This window comes from Seriola dumerili, unplaced genomic scaffold (genome assembly GCF_002260705.1).
Source record: "Seriola dumerili isolate Sdu_G_001 unplaced genomic scaffold, Sdu_1.0 BDQW01000068.1, whole genome shotgun sequence".
NCBI lineage: Eukaryota > Metazoa > Chordata > Actinopteri > Carangiformes > Carangidae > Seriola > Seriola dumerili.
In genome coordinates, this window is record NW_019174323.1 from 16,257,984 (window position 1) to 16,280,315 (window position 22,332).

General features: G+C 43.4%; 2 protein-coding genes across 2 annotated transcripts; one reads left to right on the top strand and one right to left on the bottom strand.

Annotated features, from left to right (window-relative positions):
- Window positions 1-1,302: 1,302 nt before the first annotated feature.
- On the top strand, window positions 1,303-16,300 carry mkl2 (MKL1/myocardin like 2). Its single transcript, XM_022742980.1, has 15 exons — window positions 1,303-1,464; window positions 7,027-7,092; window positions 7,303-7,358; window positions 7,525-7,600; window positions 7,935-8,096; window positions 8,237-8,412; window positions 8,581-8,703; window positions 8,809-9,056; window positions 9,731-9,902; window positions 10,606-11,658; window positions 11,809-11,922; window positions 12,409-12,558; window positions 12,714-12,848; window positions 12,958-13,018; window positions 13,372-16,300. The coding sequence occupies exons 1-15, from the start codon at window positions 1,353-1,355 to the stop codon at window positions 13,884-13,886; spliced, it is 3,219 nt and encodes a 1,072-aa protein (XP_022598701.1). The 5' UTR covers window positions 1,303-1,352; the 3' UTR covers window positions 13,887-16,300.
- Window positions 16,301-17,502: 1,202 nt separating this feature from the next.
- Window positions 17,503-20,831, bottom strand: LOC111219662. The gene is made up of 5 exons (XM_022742372.1): window positions 20,546-20,831; window positions 19,820-19,936; window positions 19,508-19,669; window positions 19,310-19,389; window positions 17,503-17,601 (listed from the first exon to the last, which is right to left on the bottom strand). Exons 1-5 carry the CDS (start codon window positions 20,829-20,831, stop codon window positions 17,503-17,505), a joined length of 744 nt encoding a protein of 247 aa, XP_022598093.1.
- Window positions 20,832-22,332: the final 1,501 nt, after the last annotated feature.

Here is a 22,332-nt window from a genome sequence, read left to right on the forward strand (position 1 = left end):
TTATTATATTCAGATTTTATGATTTTAAGTTTTGACCCATGCTTCCTTTTTTTTTTTCAATCAATCAATCGGACTTTATTTGTGCCACATTTTTCATATGAACAATGTAACACAAAATGCTTTACAGAATAAAAGCAATAAACAAATGAAATAAAATCTATCTTCAGTGATTAAACTGTTTGGTGTTTTTCATTCACCTAAAGGAATTCTAACAATTAGTCAACAGCTCATCCAGGGCTATTTTCATCTGTGGTAGGAAGATCATCTCTCATGTTGTAGAGATATCGTTTGATAAACCGTTTCAGTGTTAAATAACATAACATTCTGTTTTATCTGACAAAGATTAGCTTTAGGAACACACTGTATGTCATTACAAAAGCAAGAGATGATAAAACATTATGTTATTTGTTGTGTTTGGATGGATTAGATGACATCAACGTTCAGCAACCAGAATGACAATATTTACATGTGTTGTAACCAAAAGTCTGAGTCCCATAGTCTTCCTCCGCTGTCTAAGGCCTTTGGCACTTTAAGGGCCTACAGGGAGAAATAAAGGCAGCCATAGGAACACAGTGGTTCTCTGCCAAAAGCAACACATCAAGATGGTTAGTAAAGAGTACTTATGTCCTGGAATGGATAGTGTGGGTGCTGCTGGAGAGCGATAAATAGCATACATGTTCAGACTGAGCAGTCTGTCATCTGCTGGTTAAGAGACCGTTGGGAAGCCATGGATACTAAACTGTTTGTTTTGCTCCCCGAAATGTTTCCGTTCCCTCTGTTTGAAACCGCCACAGCGACGTCATATTCCAGATTATGAAGCCCGTCTGAACAGAGAGAACATTCATGTGCAAACTGGCGTTGTTTCTCATGAGCAGCGGTTTGAAGTGATTATTCAGTATAATAGCCAACCCAGCTCATTTAATGAATAATTTGGGCTGTGACTGAGCTCTTCCAGATGGCTGAAATGAAATGCCACCCTTAGCATTTCAGCAGTTGGGTGAAGTAGTCATACCAACAGGATGATGATGATTATTCTGAATTACTGGTGTTCATGAAGAGCCCACAAAATATCCCTGAGTGATGTATTCCTCCTGTGTGAGTTGTTCAGTGAGAGGAGAAGAGCGGTCATTAGATTTCCCTCTTAACTCCTCACTCTCTCCTCTTCTTTTTTTCTTCTTGTGTCCACGCAGGTAACAGCGAGACATAACATAAAGGGACGGTGACCCAAACAGCTGTTGCTTGCCTGGGAACCCCCCGACCCCCCACCCCCACCCCCTCCCACCCCCTTTTCCTGAGGCATAATGGATCCCCAGGCTTCGCAGTGGCAACTCGGAGCAGAGGGGGAATGTGGGATGTCAAGTCTGCTAGTGCCCAGTCCCCAGAGCGAGGCGGTGACCCATGAGATGGAGGAGCTGTCGCTGCAGCCCACACAGAGCCTGCCTCCGCTCAGTGAACGCAAAAATGGTAAGGACATATATTTGTGTGCAGACCCTGTGTGGCCTACTCGGACAGAAGATGCATTAACGCAGACAGCTGGGAAAATGAAACAAAATATTTAGATTTGTGCCTCCTCTCTCTCGACAAAAACTAAGGATTCAAGGATTCAAAATTAGGGGTTATTCTTAAAAAGTCTTGAGCTGAGACAATTGTCTATTAATCTGCTGTTTTTTAGTTTGTTTTTAAGCAAAATGCCAAAAAAAAAAATCCTCAGCTCAAGTTTCTCTCTGTTGTGATTTGCCACTTTTTTCCCTTATGTAACAGTAAACTCCTCCCGCCTTTGGGGTTCAGACTGTTGTCAGACTGTCATCAAAAAAATTTCAGTCTTGAGTATTTTATTTATTTATTTTGAGTCATTTATCAAGTAAAATGTAAGTAGATTACATACAATGCCATTTTATTCATTATATTTGTTATTATTATAATACTTTTTTGACAGATTGTCAAACAAACACTTGTAAGGCAACACTTCAGACTCTTCTCATTAAACAAAAACACAAAAAAACCTGTAAAGACACTGATTGTTACTCACAGAAAGACAATTACATGCAGTATATGAAGTTGCAGCTCTCTAGTGAAGCCTTACTGTATGAGTGTCTTCCGAGAGCTGTTACTTAAATATCACACACTAAACTTCTCTGAACACACTGTTGTATTAACGCCAATAAATCCCCCATTAACTCGTCTTGTTATTCTCAAGATGTATTTATCTTCTAACACATCCTAGTATATTTCGTGTGAACATACGGATTGTAGTGTGTTACACATTAGCTCATGTAACTGCTCCATGCCCGGTGCTCATCAACCACTGATGAGTCAGCACCAGAATCACAAATCGTAGTCACCAGTCTGTGGTTATTGCAAAATGGTTACACGCACTTGTGCTGCCGTTTCGCTGTGAAGATCCTCTGAGACGATCATACTCATGCTGTAATTCTGATTCTAAAGGATCTGATAAATCACTTAGCTATTATTATATTATTGATTTAGTCATTGTCATCAAAACCCTCCACTACCAAAGAAAGTGCTGCAGCTGGGGGTGGGCGCCAAAAGATCCTATCACAATCTTTTTAAGTAGAATCACGATCCACGATCTGAATCACAAGTCTCCCCACAGATTTAGTTGAGCTCGTGATCACATGACTAGTTGTGCATACGGTTGCCTGGACACAAAGCCTGTCACAAGGGCTCAACTCACAAATGTCTGCATCCTGTTTCCGCTCTGATATTGTCTCCCTTTGTTGCAACTCTTCCAGCATGGTGACATGAGTGGCAGCCCAGTTTAAATACCCTGCATACATCGATGGTCAACACTGCACGTACACAAGCACATGCTCCCTGAATCAACTAATCAGTTCAAAACGAACCATGAAAGTGAGCCCTGAAACCTCCACCAGCTTCTCGTCTGCAGTGCACATTAAAATGATCCTCATCATGTCAGCCAGCCCGTGTGCTTCTCATCACCCTCACGCTGCCGGTGTTGTTTTGGCATCCACACGGGACTGACTCAGACACTGATGGATGGGTACGCGATTACCAGACTTTAGGAGCGGGTTGGATTCGCTCTTGCGTTTGCCAACTCCTAATCATGGCTTAGATGGCGTAGGGAGATCAGTTAAGTCCAGTCGTTGTGATATTGATTGCCGTGCTCAGAAAAATCTAATTTGTCAGATACAGTCAACAATAGGGTTTTTAGCCAGAGCTGTTCCAGACTGGATTAAACATGTTTTGGATAAATGTTGGATTTTGTGCTTTTGTGCTCAAAATCCTACATTTTGTGCGCTGTCTGCTGCTGTCTGCAGGAGAGCGCAGTAAAACTCTGCGGTGGAAAATTTTGTGGCATGTCAACAGTAGTAGCACACACTCATCTTGGCTTTTGTCATTTCCCCCCTCCAGTAGGAACACACACACCTCATACTTTCCACCCTTTAAGACATCCCTAGCACTTTGCCAACCACAGAGCCCTTTCACTCATATTGGTTTCAACACGCAGGTGTTAATCTGTCCACCATCATGACAGGTGGGAGTTTCTAAGACCACTTAAGATGTGTGTGGCAGCAGCTCAGAGTGTCTGTCTGTCTGGAGGGAGAGGAGGAGTGCTGCGTCGCCAGCAGAGTAGGATGTCGACACTCGGGACTGAGTTTGTAATGACAGGGAATGAGAGTAAGAGGTTGCCTTTAAACTGAAATCGTTAAGGTTATTGATAACGGGGAAAGCCTGTTAATAGAATCAAGGGGGCAGTCAGTCATCTTTGTGGTTGATGAATGAAGGCAAACCTTTTAATAATCAAAAATATGGGTATACCATAAAATCCCAAATGTTAATAAGACTATTACTGTTGATTACTATGTATTTATTACTATTACTGTGTGGGGTATAGTATATTAAAAGTTGACTGGTGCAGGCAAACAGCTCCACATTTCTGAGAGGTTTTAAAACGATGAATGGTGCCTGTCTAACCCTTTAAAGTTGCTTGAGTAAAATGCTGCGGCTTGTATGAATTATTGTTGTTATTCAACCTTTAGTCAGATGTTTTTAAAAAGAAAGACGAGAGTCATGCTTGGGTGCACACACCCTCACCGGAGGGAAGGATTTGAAAAGTAAGGCAACAGCAAATAAATGTATTTCTGAAAACGTGAAACTATTCCTGTAATAAAAGCATCATGTGATTTCTGGTCGGCCTTTTTGTAGCTCTTATTATTTGCTTTCACCTGTGTATTTGGCTGCTTACCGCTATCATTTATTGACTGCAGGTGAAACTCGCATATTTATACTGAAGCCTGTGTTTTCCTCCACAAACCTGCCAAACACTCTGATCTATACGTGTCTGTCTGTGTGTGGATAAACAGCTCAGTCGCATCGTTCACCTCTCTCCTCAGCCGGCCGAGGTCACAGGTCAGCATGTGTTTTTCAGGCTGAACAGTGTTTTCCCAGAGGAATTGAAGACAATGACACTGACTGGAAGTCTCTATGAATCACCTTGAACAAACATGTCCTCACTGCATACTTTACTCTAACTATTCACTGAGTGCAGTCGGGGTTGAGAGGGTTTATCTATCCTCCTTCACAGGAGCCAGGGTCAGTTCTCTGTAAATGTTTCACTGCAGCTGTAGTTTGGATTAAAGTTGGAGTTTTTCAGGGCAAAAGGTTATGACAGTTTTTGTGTAGGGATGCAACCATTGGTCCCTGAGTTCACGTGTGATAATGAATGGACACCAAAGTTGTCGGCTTTTTCCCATCAGAGCAAGAGATTGTGTTTCACTGTAAACTGTGACACGTCCCTCTGTAAATGGAGAAGTATCTACTCAAGGCCAGTATGTAATATGTGCCAGTGTACATGTTCTACTTAGTGTCTTTCCTCCCTTTGTTGTAAGCCAATTTACAAAGTCAGATTAAAGCTGTAAAGAACTCGTGTTGCTGCCACACAGTCGTCCTTTTAGCGTGAAGATGCAAGTCGTCGTTTCCTTTTGTTGTTGCCTTTTTAGTCATATTCTTGACTGTTCCTCAGTAGTTACAAGGAACCAGTGGGGTCCTCCACATCTGGCTGTGTTTGGTTTGCCCACAGCCAGAAAATACCCTATCACAGACTGGCTGAGTGAGAGAGGGAAGTAAGAGTAGAGAGGGAGGGCGGGGGTTGTGGCTCTGTAATAAAGAAAAAAGGAAAAAAAAGAATGAAAGTTGGGGAGGGATAGAGAAATAAAGGACGGACCAAATGTTGGTTCTCTAATTCTTAGTAGTGCTGCAGTGCTGGATTTTCATCATTCGATGGATCATGTTTCAGAGTCGATAAGCAACATATTTTGGGCTTTAATACTAAGGCTGTCTCACTGGAATCAAATGGCTTAATCACTCAGTTGTGTTCTGGACTATTTAATGTGCCAGGAGACCATGGCCTGTATGGAGGTAGACACAATGAGCAGCTGCTGCGCTAGGTTCAGAGCAAGAGCAGGTGAGCGCTCCTCTTCTTTCTTTGTTATTGTGATGCTGAGGGTTTATAAAAACATAAGCTGTGGGAGGCACCAGCTTGAGTGCAGTGGTTGAATCATTAAAAGAGCAGGTTTTTTGAGCACATATTAACAGACTGTGTAATGTCATACCCTGGTAGAGTTAAAGGGAAATGATATGAAGCATCATCCCATTCTTAAAAAGTAACCGAGGACCGAAGTTGTGCTCGGTAGAAAATCAATACGTGGCGCTTATTGTTGATATTGTGGCGGCCCACCACAGATTAAGGGTGCTCCTTTCCATCGCCCACCGATTGTTATTGGCTGATACTCGTTCTAAATAGTTTTGATCAGATGACACAAAACTTGCTGGACAATTTCTGCACGTGCAGCTAAAATGGCTTCCTGGGTTCATCGGTCTGGCAGTTATAACATATAAACAATTATCAATTCATGATACTTTCCAATTTTTTAATTTTAACAATGTCATATAGAACATCAAAGGATGACTCTTTTTTGTTTGCCTGGCAGTGTCGTGTTGTGCTGTGTTTGTGTGTTTTTTTTTCTGTGATTATTTCACATCATTTTGAAATGTTTGTTAGCTGTCTACTTGCAATCCCATGATGCTTTGGGTTGAGCCTGTCAACCAGCCCGGGCTGCGTCCCTGACTGTGCATGTGTGTGGCAGGTCTGATTTTAAATGCATCATGCAACGGTTTTTCAACCCATTCTCTTATTTATAGATGTATATTATGTATACTCTCAGGGCAGAGCCATAAAACACGCCTGTCAATGTCATGATTAATGTGCAGATTCTCCTTTTGTGCATTTGGATAAAAAAAATACAAATAGCTTTTGATGTGCGTTGGTTGGAAAGATTTTGACTGACAACATTTGTCATTATTGTTCTGTGTGTGATTTGAACAAAGAACATTCAATTTCCACTTTATTTTTTTCTTTTGTCTTTATGGCCATATGAGCGTTTATACATTCATGTGACATCACTGCAGGAACATGTATCCTGATAGTCCAGGTTGGCCTTAGAAAAGATGTATAGAACTTAATTGTGCATTACAGGGTCGAGGTTATACAAGAATTATTGCACAAGGAGACCAGTCCAATCAAAAATAGGTAAAAATGGCTCAGACATGAGCAGATTGATACTTAATTTTGTTAAGAACAGTTAAAAAAAAAATAATGTTACATGATAAATAGAAACTTCAAACAGACCCCCTGATCAGTGATCGGTATGAGCCGATACTGCTTCCAGCAAACAGTGATCGGGGATGGATCCTGATCAGAGCACCTGCACCACAAATTAATCGGTGTATGGGAAACACTGCATTATATGATAATTATATATATGACATGATAATTAAGACCGGCCTCATGACTAGAAAGCAGGATATGAGTCATACGTCAAGGTAGGGAGAGGTTAGTATGTGGTTACTTCCTCAGGTTGATTAAATTTTCTTGCTTTTCCTATCGTCAGTTTCCCTTTTTCTATTTTTGTATACTGCCTTATCAATTTCTTTTCTACACAATCTGTTTTTCTTTATGACATTTTTTTTCCATTCTGCTTTCAGTCCTGCAGTTGAGGCTTCAGCAAAGGCGAACCCGGGAGCAGCTGGTGGACCAAGGCATCATGCCACGTGAGTGTCGGTGCTGCTCGATGTCCACCACTCGCAGAAAAGATAATGTGGAGTGGGCGGGTGTATAATATCAAAGAGGGACCCCGGTTCACACTGATAGCTGAGACAATAAACATGTTTACTCTATTATTTAATCTGCATCACATTGTTTGTCTACAATATAATTGTGCTCAGACTTGATTGCGTTGATGTAAATGTTATGTCTTGCAGCTCTCAAGAGCCCAGCGGCGTTCCACGGGCAGATTCGCAGCTTGGAAAGAGCCAGGGTGAGGAACAGAGTTTGGAAAACAAAGTGCTCAGTCTGCACCTGAGAAGCAGAGGAAATGCACTCCTGGGGTGTTGAGTTACTCAATGCTGCATGAAATAATAGATCATGAAAATTAAGCTACCTTACTGACGGTTCTGTCAATACATTTTTATTTATTTTTTTAGACTGAGAATTTCCTGAAGCACAAGATCCGCAGTCGTCCAGAGAGAGCAGAGCTGGTCAGGATGCACATCCTGCAAGGTACTGATAATTCTCCACTTCACAATAATGTACATTTCATATTTTAGTCTGTCCTGTAAAGCAGAGGAATGGAAAGACTCTCTTCACTGTAGCACAAAGAAATTCCTGCTACTGAATATATGTTAAGCAGTGGAGGGTCATGCAGGCAGGAACATGGCCAACAGATTTTAGAGATTAAAGATTTAAAGATTTCTGCTGATTTTCAAATATTTATTACACATTTCAACCATCATAGGATTCAAGTTTGCACCAGACTATAAACAAATGAATCCTCCCAACATTGCAAGCAAGAAATCTACAAGCTGTGTGACATGTTGTTTTCCTCTTCCCTCAGAGACCGGAGCAGAGCCCTCACTACAGGCCACCCAGATGAAGCTGAAGAGGGCGCGGCTGGCCGACAACCTGAATGAGAAGATCGCCCAGCGACCCGGCCCAATGGAGCTGGTGGAGAAGAACATCCTGCCGGTGGATTCCAGCCTTAAACAGGCCATCATCGGTGAGACGCATGGCAGCAGAGATATTAGTGCGTTTCAGAAAGAGATCTTTGCTTGAACAACCGTGATACGGTGAATTATAAGAGCAAGAGATGCAGTGAGCGGACATACTTAGACTTAGAGCACTTTGCTTGTCTCTCAGTGGGCCAGGTGAATTATCCCAAGGTGCTGGACGAAGACAGCTGTGATGCCCTGTCCCCGGAGCAGCCGGCCAGCCAGGAGTCTCAGAGCTCTGTCCCCTCACCAGGCGAGAGCAAAGCACCAGAGACGCCCTCTCCAGTTCCAGCTCCAGCACCACTATCGAGCCCCATGCTGCAGGTCAGATGAGAACTAGTGCTGGTGTAATACTGGTGTTTGTGTACGCCTGCTCAATATCCCCAGAATGTTTTTCTAACTTAATAACATTGATATTGGACTTTACAGCGTTTATGAGAAGTTCTGTGTTTGTTTTGCAGTTATAAGTCTCTTTTTGTTTTTCTTATTCAGGCGTTCCCTGTTGCTACACAAGCAGGACAGGACTTTGTGAAAGTGATCTCTACCAGTGAGCTTCCCGCCTGCCGCCCGGCTGTCATTCCTGCTCCCTCCAAACCCGGCCCAACACTGGTGAAAGTAAGGGGGCGCCGCTTAATCTCACCTCTGAATGTAATACAGCCTCTTTGTTTGCATTTCAACGCTGCTGGGCAAACCGAACGTTAAACTGTTTCCTCCCAACAGCAAAGCCAGCAGAAGACGCCCTCGGAGAAGAGTCGCAGTAAGAAGGGCAAAGAACCGAAGCCCAGGGTGAAAAAGCTCAAATACCACCAGTATGTTCCTCCAGACCAGAAACAGGAGGCCAGTGAAGCACCCATGGACTCCTCTTATGCCCGACTATTGCAGCAGCAGCAGCTGTTCCTCCAGCTGCAGATCCTCAGCCAGCAACAGCAGCACTACAACTACCAGACCATATTACCAGCACCACTCAAGTATGTATATAAAACATTACAAATACAGACAACACGGCAAACCCAAACAGGACACAAAAAAAAACAAACTGCATTGTCTCATTGATATATAGAGTTCTGTTGCCTCAGCTGCTGTTGTAGTGTGTTTTAAAATTTTAACCTTTTTTTTCCTGTAATCTGGTTTGGCTCGCCTCCATCACTCTTTATCAGAACACGCCTGAAAGCAAGCCAAATATTGTTGTTTTCAACAACCCAGAGGGCCATTAGCTAGTTTCCAATAACAACTCTGTGTCTAATCATATTAATAACTAACAGGATGTTGTTTCACCAGCTGCTGTTTTCATATATGTCCTCTCAGCGGCGGCACGGCCGAGCTGCCTTTGAACTGTGCTCGTGTACTGGGGTTTGGTTGACTGGCTTTGTTAGTGAGGCGCAGGGCACAGGATGGAGGCTCTGTTCATATTGGGAGCAGATTTCCTCTCTGTGTTTCCTCTCTTTCACTCCTCTCTCTTTCCAATTATCTCTACAATAATACTCTTTTGTCTCTTTCTCCCACCTCCTCTTCCTCTGTTTCTGTTTCTCATTCATGTGATGCGCAGAATAGTCTAAATGATTTCCTCCGGTAACGGTGACCTCAACTTTTTTGTGTCTCCTCCTCCTCCTCCTCCTCCTCCTCCTCCTCCTCCTCTCTGTAGATCTGTGGCAGAGGGTCAGAGCAGCACCGCCAGCAGCCTGCCAACCTCCATCGTGGTGTCTCTGCCCACTGCCCCTCCACCTCCTCCTCTGCCTCCAGCTCCGGCTCGGCTGAACAACTCGCTGTCTAACCGCAAGCCAGGAGTCTTGCCTGCCAACCTGGAGGAGATGAAGGTATTTGGAAAACCCTGTGTGTACCGGCAAACCCTTCACCCCTGTAGCTTGGAACAGCATCCCCCAAAGAGTTTAAAAATTATTGGAACAATCATAAACCAAAGAGGGGCTGACCCTTTTGGCTTTATAAGCCTGCTCAGCTGTTGAAACCAAACTGTATCAAGATATTACAAATCTACATTTAACAAGGTTTTACTCAGGAAGTTTTACTCAGTATTTTTGCCATTTGTTATTCATCTTGGAGTTGTGTGAGAAGTATCACTTGTGTCAGAAGTTAACCTTTGACCTGTAGGATTTCTTTTACACAGTGAGACATTTTACACGCCAGCACTTAAAGGAGTATTTCGATTGTTTGCTTTCTTGCCGAGGGTTAGAGGAAAGAATTGACACCATGTCTGTCCAGTAAATATATAAAACATAAATACATAAAGAGTTTAGTTTGGATAAAAACTGTAGATCACAAATGATGTTCGTTAGTGAGCTTTATAGGTGCTGTTCCCCCATGTTCACTGTCTTTATGCTAAGCTAACCGTCTGCTGGCTCCAGCTACATATTTAACGCACAGACATGAGAGTGGTATCAACCTTCAAAAGAAATGCAATAAACGTGTTTCCAAACATGTGAAACTACTCCTTTTAAAATCAGCTGCATTATTCCTCCGGCCGTCGTCTAAAATGACCTGATCACGTTTTTACCTTCGTAGGTGGCGGAGCTGAAACTGGAGCTAAAGCTGCGCAGCCTCCCTGTGTCAGGAACCAAGACTGATCTGATAGAGAGGCTGAAGCCTTTCCAGGACAATCCCACCACCTCTGCTCCTGTCACCATTCCTCTTGCCACTACCACCTCCATCCCCATGGAGGTCACCACCACCACCACTACCACCACCCCCGCTGCCCTAGTCCTCCCAGTCCAGCAGGTGACTCCAGAGAGCATGAGCTCCACGCCACCGGTCTCTCCCATCCCCAATGATCCCTGCACCCTCCAGCAGGATGGAGGCATGTCTGAGGCTCCTGAAGTACAAATGGTGAGCTCCGGCTCGGCAGGTCCGCGGTCCTCCCCTCTCCCGCCTTTTCAAGTCCCAGAGGAAAAGGACAGGAGGCTCCACGAGAAGGAGCGGCAGATAGAGGAGCTGATGAGGAAGCTGGAGCACGAGCAGAGGCTGGTGGAGGAGCTGAAGATGCAGCTGGAGGTGGAGAAGAGAGGCCAGGGCTGCACCGCCGACTCTCTCTCTGTATCTCCCAAACTCACCTCTATACCTGCCATGAATCCCGTTCCTACGGTTCTGAATTCAAATGTAGTAAAAATGGAGGGTACAGTCCTGTCGAACTGTTCATCCACCGCTGCTACCATCCCAAACTCTGTCCGGGGCTCCCGGGCTCTCACGAGCCCCCTACCAACCGTGGTGAAGTTGGAGGACGTGACTGTTTCTGCTGGCAAGCCGATCCAGCTCCAGACCCAAACCCAGCTCCTCACCCAGATCCAGCCCCAAGCCCAGCCCCAAGTCACCACCAGCCCGCAGCTTCTCCCCCAGTCACAGAGAAGTCCCAAACTTCAGACCCAGGCCCAGTCCCAACCTGCAGCCCCCAGCCTGCAGCAGTTCTTTATCAGCCACTCAGGTGGAGTCTCCCAAGTTCTGGGTCAGCCTCAGACTCTGCTGACCACGACTGGCCAGGCTGGGACTCAGATCCTCCTCCCAGTCTCGCTGCCCAACAACGCTACTGCAATCCAGCTGCCAAGCACCACTGTCAGCCTGCAGGTGAGATCACAGTTATTATAGCATGTTTAGCTGCTTGAAGGGACTTAAAACAAGTGTTGAACGAATTAGGTTTAGGTTCGGATGAGGAGACGCAGGGTTTACATACAAAGTTTGTGGTCTTACGCTCTCTGTTATTTCCCCACGTCTCAGCCTGTTCTCCAGGCCACAGTCTCAAATCCAGGCCTGTCAGTTCCTCAGCTGCAGAGCACTAAGATGGAGACGGCACCCAGTCAGCAGTTAGCCAACCACAACCCATTGCTACAGGTCAGTCGCACCACATAACTAGCTCCACCTCCACTCCAGCGACTTTTGCTAACATGTAGTTTTGCACTTGCAAAATCAAAAGTTAATGGGTCACTCTTTTATGTGTTGTTGTTATAAAAGTATAAAACAATCCCAAAGCCCTGTAATGTGTCCTGTGATGATGAGAGCTGGACTGCTGTAGCTGATGTGAGTTAGACTTTTGCTAAAGATTATATTTATATCTTCCTGTGATTGTAGCTCGGTGTGAGAACTACAGAGATGTGTGTTTGTCCCATTTGCTGCTCTTTTAGTTCCTCTTTTAATACAACAGCTATATTTGGTTTGTCACATTTCTGACTAGTATGACTGTGCTGTGTTTAATTTATGAGGCAGGTGGGTTGAAGGGGATTTTTGTGGCTTCAGTTGCATCCGTCTTGTTTTTTTGCCGTGCTGTTTTTGATGATATCAAGCCCACGGTGGACTGATGACTCTCCTGTGTCCCGACAGACTCTGACAGTCTGCAATAATACCGCTGGTCTGGAAAACCACACTAGACCTGAGATGAATCCCCAGTGTTTCCTCAGAAGCTCCCCAGAGACCAGGGTCTCTCCACGGGCTTCACCCAACCACCACATGTCCAACGGACCCCTTAATAAGGTATCAGCTGACTTACTGGAGGGGAGGGCGGTTAGTTTGGTTCAGTCTCTGCTGCTTACTGGATACTTTTTTTGAGATGACAACTTCTCAACTTGTATTGGTTCGGTCCTTAGCTCTAAACCTCAGTTTTCTCCATCTCCCTCTCGTTCTCCCAGTCCCCTTCTCCCCAGCCCACCTTCATCCTGCAGCCCACCTCTCTTATTACGCAGCCTCCCAAAACAAGAGAGCCTCCCCGCTATGAGGACGCCGTCAAACAGAGCCGCAACATGCACATCAACAATGTTTCACAGGTTAGATATGCACCAGTTTCCAGTTTTTCAGCCTTGAGGAATTGTTTCACTTTTTTTTTTTTTGTACCAGCCTCAAGCCTCCTAACGCCATTGACTGTTTCTTTCTCAGGTTCCCACGGCAACCAGCCAGCAAATGGATGACTTGTTCGACATCCTCATAGAGAGTGGAGGTAACTTGGTGCAAAGTGACAGCACAGCCCTGAACAATCTGTTTATTATGAGCAAGTTTAAAGCATTTTAGTCTCGGGGGAGAAAACTGCTGTAACTCTTTTCACAGTGTTCTTTATATAAATAACTATAAATATATTACCTCTTATGTAAACAGAATTTGACCAATAATAGCTGATTTCTTTAAGATACTCATAAAAAAAACTAAAAATCTTTCTTCAGTATCAGCGTTTGAGGTTTAGTTCTCCGTACGACATTCTTTAAAATCAGATTTAAAAAGTCAGTGAAGCCCCCGTCGGCTGAATCCTAATAAACATCCATGTTTTTTATTCCCTGACCTTTGTACCCCCTCCAGAAATCACACCATTTATCCAGCAGGACCCCCCCGTGTCTCTCAATAAGACCCACCCGGTCACAGCCAATATCACCACCCTGCCCGTCAACACTGCCCTCTGCAGACCGCCTCCACAGATCCATTTGGCCCCCCCGCCCACCCTGAGCCCCGTCATCGACCCCAGCCTGTCCAGCCTCTCCTCTCTGGCCACAGACAATCAGCTGGAGGCTTTTTTGGAGGGGACGCTGGCTGGGACATCACCAGTGTCAGACCCGCGCACACAGGGCCTGATGGAGGAGCTGCAGGCCCAGCTGATGGACCAGCAGCCCTACTCACCCATGGACACATCAGACCTGTCCTTCTGCGATTCCTCCTCACCTCCCTCCTCACTGAACATGGGTCTGTCTGACCCGGCACTGGACAATATGGAGTGGCTGGACCTCACCATGCCCCCGGGGCCTGCTGGGGCGCTCACACCACTGGGGATCCCGACAGACTTCCTGGATACACACGACCTGCAGCTGCACTGGGACTGACGGCGCTTCGGGTGAGGAAGCTGGAGGAGAGTCGGCTGAGCAGCTTGAGCCGGGAGTGAGAGATGGATGGATGAAGAGAAGAAGAAAGGGATCGGCGGCGGCAAAGAGGTTGAGTTTAAACATTTTTTTAAAAAAAGGAAACAAAAAGAGGAGAAAACGTGGCACTCCCATGCTATTATCACTCTTTTACAGTACATCCATACCATCTGTAATATTCCCACTATACTACAGTAAGAGACACTGTACAGGCAGTGCACTGATCAAGCTGAACTACAAGCAGGAGTTTGCACAGCTTTAAAAGAGGACCTGTCATCACTAAGGCGATCGTGATAAAGGGATTTTAAACACAGTAGACTTTCTCATTGACTGACGTCATGATTTTAATGATGATTTACAGAAAGGAGGAGACAAAGCCAAACGAAGACTGGTAGCATGGACTGTTTGTAAATACTGTTCAAACCACACTAATACAACTTGACTTTTGTCTCGGTCAGAGAGCCAGAGCAGTGCTGATGCCTGAGATCGACTTATTCCCACTGGAGGTTCGGCCTGTGACGACTTTACTGTGTAAGTACAGTAACTAAATGTGCGAACGGCTTCCTAGATTGTTCTGTAGGTGTGTCTGCTGTGAAGGCCTTTGAACCACTGAGGCGTACTGTGCCATAAGATCTTATATAAAAGCTGGTAGTTACAGCACAGACCACAGACTACAGATTAAATCCAGTCGTTGGGGAAAAAAAAGGGAGATTAGATTCTAAAGAAGGATGCGTTTGAGTCTTGCCTTGGACGTAGGTTGTCTGGGATGATGTCAGTGCAGCATCAGCTACTGACCACTTCACCCGGGAATGTCCAAGTGCTTTGAGAAGTTGCTTCAGCCTGTCTGAGGTGCTGGACAGTCAAACCCGTCTCTTCCCTTTACGATTCGAGGCCAGACGTGCTCAGTCAGTCACCGAGCCATGTTTTAAAAATTCCCCCAGCTGAGAAGAGGTGGAGCCTCTGTTCACACTGGTCCACTCTACCACATACTGTAGATTATTGTGTTTGCTGACTAATCTGATACGTCCTATCAGATGTGACTGTTTTTCCTCTGACCCATCGTGACCCCTGCGGTCAAGCTGATGAATGACTGTAAAGAACAAAGACTCGACTCCAGTCGGATGACGAGAGGAGGAAGCTCCTCCGTCAATGCGAGAGCTATGCACTAAAGAGGCGGAGAGATCTAGTGATGCGCCTCATTCACCTCAGAACAAAGAAATGTGAACTTCGCATACCCAAGGTGATCGTCAGTATGAAGTGATCGATATGATTGAGATCAGCGTAATGATCATGTGGCCAATCAATCCAGAGATACAGCAGTTGTTGTCCAAGTCTCTAATTTTGAATGTACTTTTGAAAAGATCAACAACAAAAAAATAGGACTTTACTTACATAGTCGGCAGCTTTTTTTTCCTCTGAAATTAAACTGACATAAAACAGTAAAAAGGGAACAAATATCAGTTTATGAGACATGCAGACACACATCTGTAATAGGTGTGAACTGTGTGTACGCTGCAAGTTATATCACGAATTAAAGATGTCTTTGGAGACGATGAGCTTTATATCTAGCTGTCCTACAGTATCCCTGCACTTTGTCTCTGTGTGTGTGTGTGTGCGTGTGTGTGTGTGTGTGTGTGTGTGTGTGTGCGTGGAAATCACTGCAACGCTAGCCAACAAACGTGCCAGTCAAAATGACCTGTAGCTGACCTGTAGAAGTTAGTCTGCTTCACCAGCCCATTTATCAAGAGACCAACCGGCAACATCTGGCTGAACGTGTGATGCGTCAGCTGCTGAAAGTTAGTTTCCTGACCGTTTGTTTGTGTGAGAGACGCATGTTGATTTACGTGTGTGTGTGTGTGTGTATGGATTTGTCTTCCTGTCTCTCTTGCATGTACGTCTGTGCGTGTCTCTCTGTGTGCATGATTGTATTTCGCGTTTAATCTCGGGCTGTTTCCGGCTCTTTCTGCGGCCGTCGGCCTCCAGTCGTTTCAAGAAAGTTGCTAATATCTATGAAATCAAATCATTCGCTCTCCAGTTGGCATATTCCAAAAATGTACTCTTCAAAAGGCTTCTGATGACTGTTGTACTGTTTTTTATCTGTGTTGTTCAGTCGGTGTGATACATTCAAAAACGCACAGACACCTTTTGAGGTGTGACACGCGGCGGGGGCGTCAGTGAAGAGGGCTCAGCTCCTTTTAAAGCCGTGATAAAATATTAATGTTTATTTTCAATGGATTGCCTCCTATCCCGCTCAGTTTTTTTTTTTTTTTTCCAAACCTGAATATTGATTTAGGATAAATATTATTTTGGGATTGATACAGTCTTACTGTATGGCATTTTGAAATAAGATTGCTTTTTTTTTTTTTTTTTTTAAATTCTCTTTTAAACCGATTATATTCATTGAAATTACATTTTGCATTGAACCACTTTATTGTGTTATTACATCCATGGGCACTAGAGGGCGCTCGCTCTCCAGTTGTGGCATGACGGCACATTTTCAGTGGCAACTCTTACTTCAGGGTCATTTTTCTAGCAGGAGAAAAAGTAAATGAGGCTTTTATTTTGTTTTGTTTTTGTGTTTTTTATTTTTTTATTTTTGCATTCTACAGAGATGCATTCTCTGCCTGTATAATGCTGATTTGCTGTTCACATCAGCAATAATGTGGAGACCTGAGCAAAATGACTGAGAGCCTTCCATGTCAACACTGTCTCGTCATCGTATAAGTAAAACGCTCTTACTGCTGCAGATGCACATTTATCATCAGATCAGGTCAAGACACTTGGATGTTCCCAAATCCTGGTTACGTTTGACCCCCTGAAAGAGTCGGCTGAATACTGTACAGACCTGCTTCTAGGCTTTGTTGCATGTTCTCGCTGTACCTGCTCGCAGGTCTAGTCGTAATTCTTTTATTTTTTCCCACGTTGCTGCGAGTGTTAAATCCTTCGTAGGATGGACAGTAAGAGTCACTAGTTGGTTTATGCGTATCCTAAAAGCGATGATGAGTTAATTGTGTATTTTTTTTTTTCTCTGTCATATTTTGGTATTTTGTCGTCTAAACGGCAGTGGAACATATTATCATGTTTTGTTATATATATGTTTTTTTTATTTTAGGGTGAAACGTAAAAGGAAAAAAAAAAAACCATTTAATCTTGTTTTCATGTTGGTGTAAAATCTGTAAGCGGAGATTTCATGTGTATATTTTTGGTTTGCGGAGTTTTCTTTAATTCTCATTTTATTTTGCATATCAGACATACACAAACCTCTTGGCTGCAGTAAATCTACACATGATTTCCACTATGATGTGACACCACTTTACCATTGGCCACTGTGGTTGCTGACTGGCCAGACAGGGACAGCTGAAAGCAATAATGGCTGCTCTCCCTTGATATACTGTACTGTATGTCAAATCCTGCCTTGATTTTATTCATGTACGAGCCTTTACTGCATAAACAGTAGTACATTAGTTTTTAAGCTGACAAGCACTTCATATCTGAGTAGATAAGTGAGGGCTTGTTTGAATAACCCTCTTATATTAGAGGGTCGTGGAAGCGCCGTCAATCAGGCTTCCACGTGTTGACCTCAGCTCTCCTGCTCGTCCTCATCCACCTTGCGCCGCTTATCATCGTCGTGAACATTGTACATTTTTCGGGTGGAGGAGCTGAACTTAAGAACAGAGCTCTGTACAAGACGTCTCATTACGTTACCGTACATGTATTTTTGGGCACATTAGTGGAAGCACAGGCGAGAGGCACCGAGGTTCTCCACCCTCATCATTTGATTTACGATCTTCATTGTAGCCGAGTCTCCTCTCTTATCTCCACCACCCATGCCATGCCTCTTGTTGTTTGTAATGCCATATGTTTTGCACATTGTGTATATATTTATATAGATGTAATGCATATTTTTATACATGTGTAACATCCATGGGCTCTCTATTTTGTAAATACTCAAAAAGATGTATATAAGTACTGTATGCCTTTATGTGTCAATAAAATTTGGTGTACTGTGACGCCTCTGCAGAAGTTAATGACGGATCAGTTCACTTTATAAAAAAAATACAAACTCATATATATTACAAACAATATGATCAATCGCCGTGTTGCCTTTGAAAGAACAGAAACTAAAGAATGAAGGACGCCAGTACATTTGAATTGTGCTTGTCAGTGTGTGCAACAGTTCTTTGTTACACTGGTCGGGTCACATGCCCGACATTTGCATATGTTCAGCAAGGGATTTCCATTTTCCTTTCAGATAACAGATATTCACAAATATATTTCCCTAATACCAAAGAAACCGGTCACCAAGGTCAGCAGGTTGTTGGTAAACCTTCGAGCTGTATCCTTTCATCAGCAACAGTCACACTGATGAAGTGAGCACTGAGTGACATCACAGGCCAAGGCAGTTCAAAAAAACTTAGTTTGAAGTTGTCTGAGCGTTTGTACCAGTGTTGTAGTCGACTCCAGGCACATTTCCAACATCAGCTGTCGAATCAAAAGTACAAGAAGAAGAACAAGTCCTTGTCCAGATGAAAAGCCCAGTGTGTTGGAGAGTTTCCTTAATGAACTGCTGAGGAGTAAAAGCAAAAACTCCATGTCAGAATGGCTGATGGGTGCTTATGTGTGCCTGACACCGGGGGCACTGGTGGTGGATGTTCTTCATCCGCTTCATGAAGAAAGGGATCAAACAGCAGCCTCCGACGCACCTTTCAGCGAGAAAACATACATGTGACATGTCATGTTTCAAGGTCAAATGTTAATCTTTGCAACAGCAGTGTCACTGAGCTCTCTGCAAAACAAGTTTGTGTTTTCCTACTTTGACTGTAAGAGTCAGAAGAGAAGATCGACATCACTCTCGTGTCTGTCTGTTAGCTATGAGGCTTTACGCAGAAGATGGTTAGCTAAGCTTAGTTAATCATAACGACTAGAGGCTGGTGGAAACAGTTAACCTCTGACCCTCACTGACACGTAATACAATATCTTGTTTGTTTTTATCTGTGCAAAAAACTTGAGTGCAAAAAACTGCTGGACCGAGAAACAATATGTCCTGCAGAAGTTGCTTTACACTTACAGACTTTGTACAGATTAAATAAATGAGCTTTAAAGGTGCTCTCAGGCAGATTTAGCTAACAGTCTTTATGCTAAGCTAAGATCATTTCCTGGCTTTAGCTTCATGTGCAGTGGAGAGACATTGGAGAGAGACTAATCTTTTCATCTAACTCTACAAAAAAAAAAATTAGAAAGCGTACTTCACCAAATGGTGAACTATTCCTTTAAGACTAGTTTTAACAGCCGCCTAGCAAGGTCAAAATTTCTTCAGTCAGTCACGCCAAGAAGATTTACCCCATCATGGAGCACAAGCAGCAGAGCAGCCACATTGTCTCGCTCACTGTGCTGCGGGTTTCTGTCAAGATGACCTCTCTACAGGTTGGGCACTGGGTGACGGCCGGCGTCTCGCCCAGACTGTCCACTTGCCCACGGGAGAGACAGAGGATACTGTTACTGGTCTAATAGCAAGTAGGATGTATTGAAATTCATGATATGCATGTTATATGTGTGGACTGTGTGAGTGAGGAGCTGTAACCCACCTGGAACGATCATGTCTGTTGGTGTTTGTGCTGCAGATAAAGTTTTTATGACGGGCCCCAGTGTGCCGTCCTCCTGTGTCAGCTGAGGTGGCGGCAGCATGTAGATCCCCCCAGTGGGTGTCTCGGTTTTATAAAAAGTGGGACGTAGTGCATCCTGTTGACCTGATTTAAAACATGAGCAGCTCAAACATGTTCATGGTGACACTACAGATGAAGTAAGAAATATCTGGTTGTTGAGTATTTGACAGTAATACAAAGTGAGAGTTTTAAACTCCCATGTTAAGTGGAAAAAAGCCTGGAGATTAAAAGTACCGTCTTTTGCTCTGCTCTTTCCCTGTTTCTCCAGCTCCTCCATCTTAACCAGCAGCTCCTCCAGCTCCTTCTGGATGGTCTCCAGCTCACACACTTCATCACTGTCCTCACACGTCACTGGAGACACCACAGTGTCAGAGGAAGCTTACTAAGTTACAGAGCTACTGTTCACCATTTTTAATTATAGCATATAAAAAGAAACATACTACATACTCATTTATCTTTTTTCAAGATAATGACATGGAAAGAAATTCTAGCTAGCTCCTAGCTTCTATAGCTAACCTTATTATTATCAGCTGAATGCAGGGGAAGGAAAAAAGCTTACATTAGCTTTCTGGCTAAAATGCTATGACACATTAAAATAAATGAACTAGTAAAAGACAGAAATAAATAAATAGATAAATTAGGTTTTAATTTATTTCATCAACAGAAAAGTTTTCTTTTTTTATAACCAGCTGATTCGAGGTTATAAGAACAGTATTAGGCTTAATATTTCTTTTTACACTCGACCCTAGCAACCCTACTAAAAGGTTATTTGTCTTAACATTTTTTCTTGTGAGTTTTTTAAACTTTTTATTTTTTTCGTGACTCTAAGAATTATTGAAATGAAAATCTTGTGAAAGCAAAATCACTCATATACATACAACCTGTGACAACGGGTCACAGGGTTATTTAACTGGAGTGATGTATTATGTTTTTAATCATCAAATTAAGGCGCTGACTCACTTCCCTCTGTGGTCCCGCTGCTATTATCCCCCTGTTTCTTTCTGAAGTGCTGCATCTTCAGCAGAAGGAAACGCCTGTTGTGTAGCTGCTGTATGCGGAACTTGATGAGCGCCAGCGGTGGGGGGTCTTTTTTTGGCTGTGGTGTCTCCTGGTTGGATTTAGGCTGATGTTCAGACTCATCCAGCTGTTTCTGTTGTTCCTTTGAACTGACTCCTGTGTTCGATGTCACAGTTTGTGTCTGACTGAAAGACTGAACGAGCCCCTCGTCCTGGTCTGTATTATCCATACTGGCTCAGAGAAGTTTAAACCGAGTGATGATTCCTCCAACTGAAGTGATGTAAACCAGAGGCTCAAAGCCGAAGTCCTTAAGGAACAAGGTTACACCTCATAAAGATCTCTCAAAATAAAAATAAAAAATAAAAAAACAAATCCCAGGAAAAACTCATCCGAATAATAGCTTTTCATGATCTGGTCAGGCTTGGCTCCTGACATTGAGAGCAGCTCTGACAGAGGCGTCAGTGAATGTGACTGACAGATCCAGTTTGAAATGATGTGTGCACAAACAAATTAGTATCAGTGAACCTGTAAAACATGAAAATATTGTCACCTGCGCGTGTGCAGGACAATGGACAGTGGCTGATATTACAGACAGACTGTGGTCATCCAAAGGTGTTGACAGCAATTTATAGGCATCAACCAAGCACCAATAAGGACTAAGCAATATTTGAGTTAGAGTCTGGTGACAGCTGTGTGGTGGTGGTCTGTTTATGTTGTCAGGTCAAATCTGATCAAGCCCACACAGTCTCGACGAAGCAGATTAGCTAAGTATTATGGTTGTATTATATATAAGGTTGTTATTTAGTCATGACCATGAAAATCATATGAAAGGGGGTCAGAGGAACACACATCCAGCAGATACAGAGCAACACAAACATGAGCAGTAACATCAACATAAACAGATGTGCTTCTACCCACCTGACAAATGTATGTCCAGTATTTACTCTGCTTTTAGCTCTGTTTTGGTCTTCACCAGCTCTTTAGCTGCTAAATACTCCAGTATGTTCACCTGCTGATCACTGGCTTTGTCTTTCTATTGTTCAATGTTGAGCAGGTAGTGCACAGTGGGATTGTTTAGAGCAAGTAGACCAAAACAAAACAGTGAACTTGTTTTGGATGTAAAACCAAACAAAGAGCTGATAGAGACTAAAATAGTCTGTAGGGCCAAAGGGAGCTGAGGAGTTGGGTGATAATTCCCTATGGATTCATTACTTTTACATTATGTATCGACATTTAATCCATTGATAAAATAAAAAATATTCACTGAAACACTTAAAACTAAATTTTCCACAGCCTTAAAAATTCTGTGAAGCAAACAGATACAGCTCCATGAGTACTGTGCATCACATTATATCATAATAATGATAATAATCCTCAAAAATGTGTGCACTTAATTGAGTTCATGTTTTGTTTAAAACATCTTGTTGAAGCTGAAAATGACTGTGGCTCCCTATATTGATATTTCATCACATGAAATCACAGGGTACACAATAATATATCTGGTAGCATGTCTCAATCACCTGAGGGCGAACAATTGTGCTGTTTTATTCGGTTTAACACTTACATCTCGGTTGATTATTATTCTAAAAATAACACGAACCGTGTAGTGTTTGGTAGCACACAGTGAACCTGCTTGTTCAACTGTGAAATGCAGCAGTTGGCCCCATATGACAGTAGCCAGCCACTGTAGCATCAATAAAGCCCGGAGCCACTTTATAACATCAGCAGAG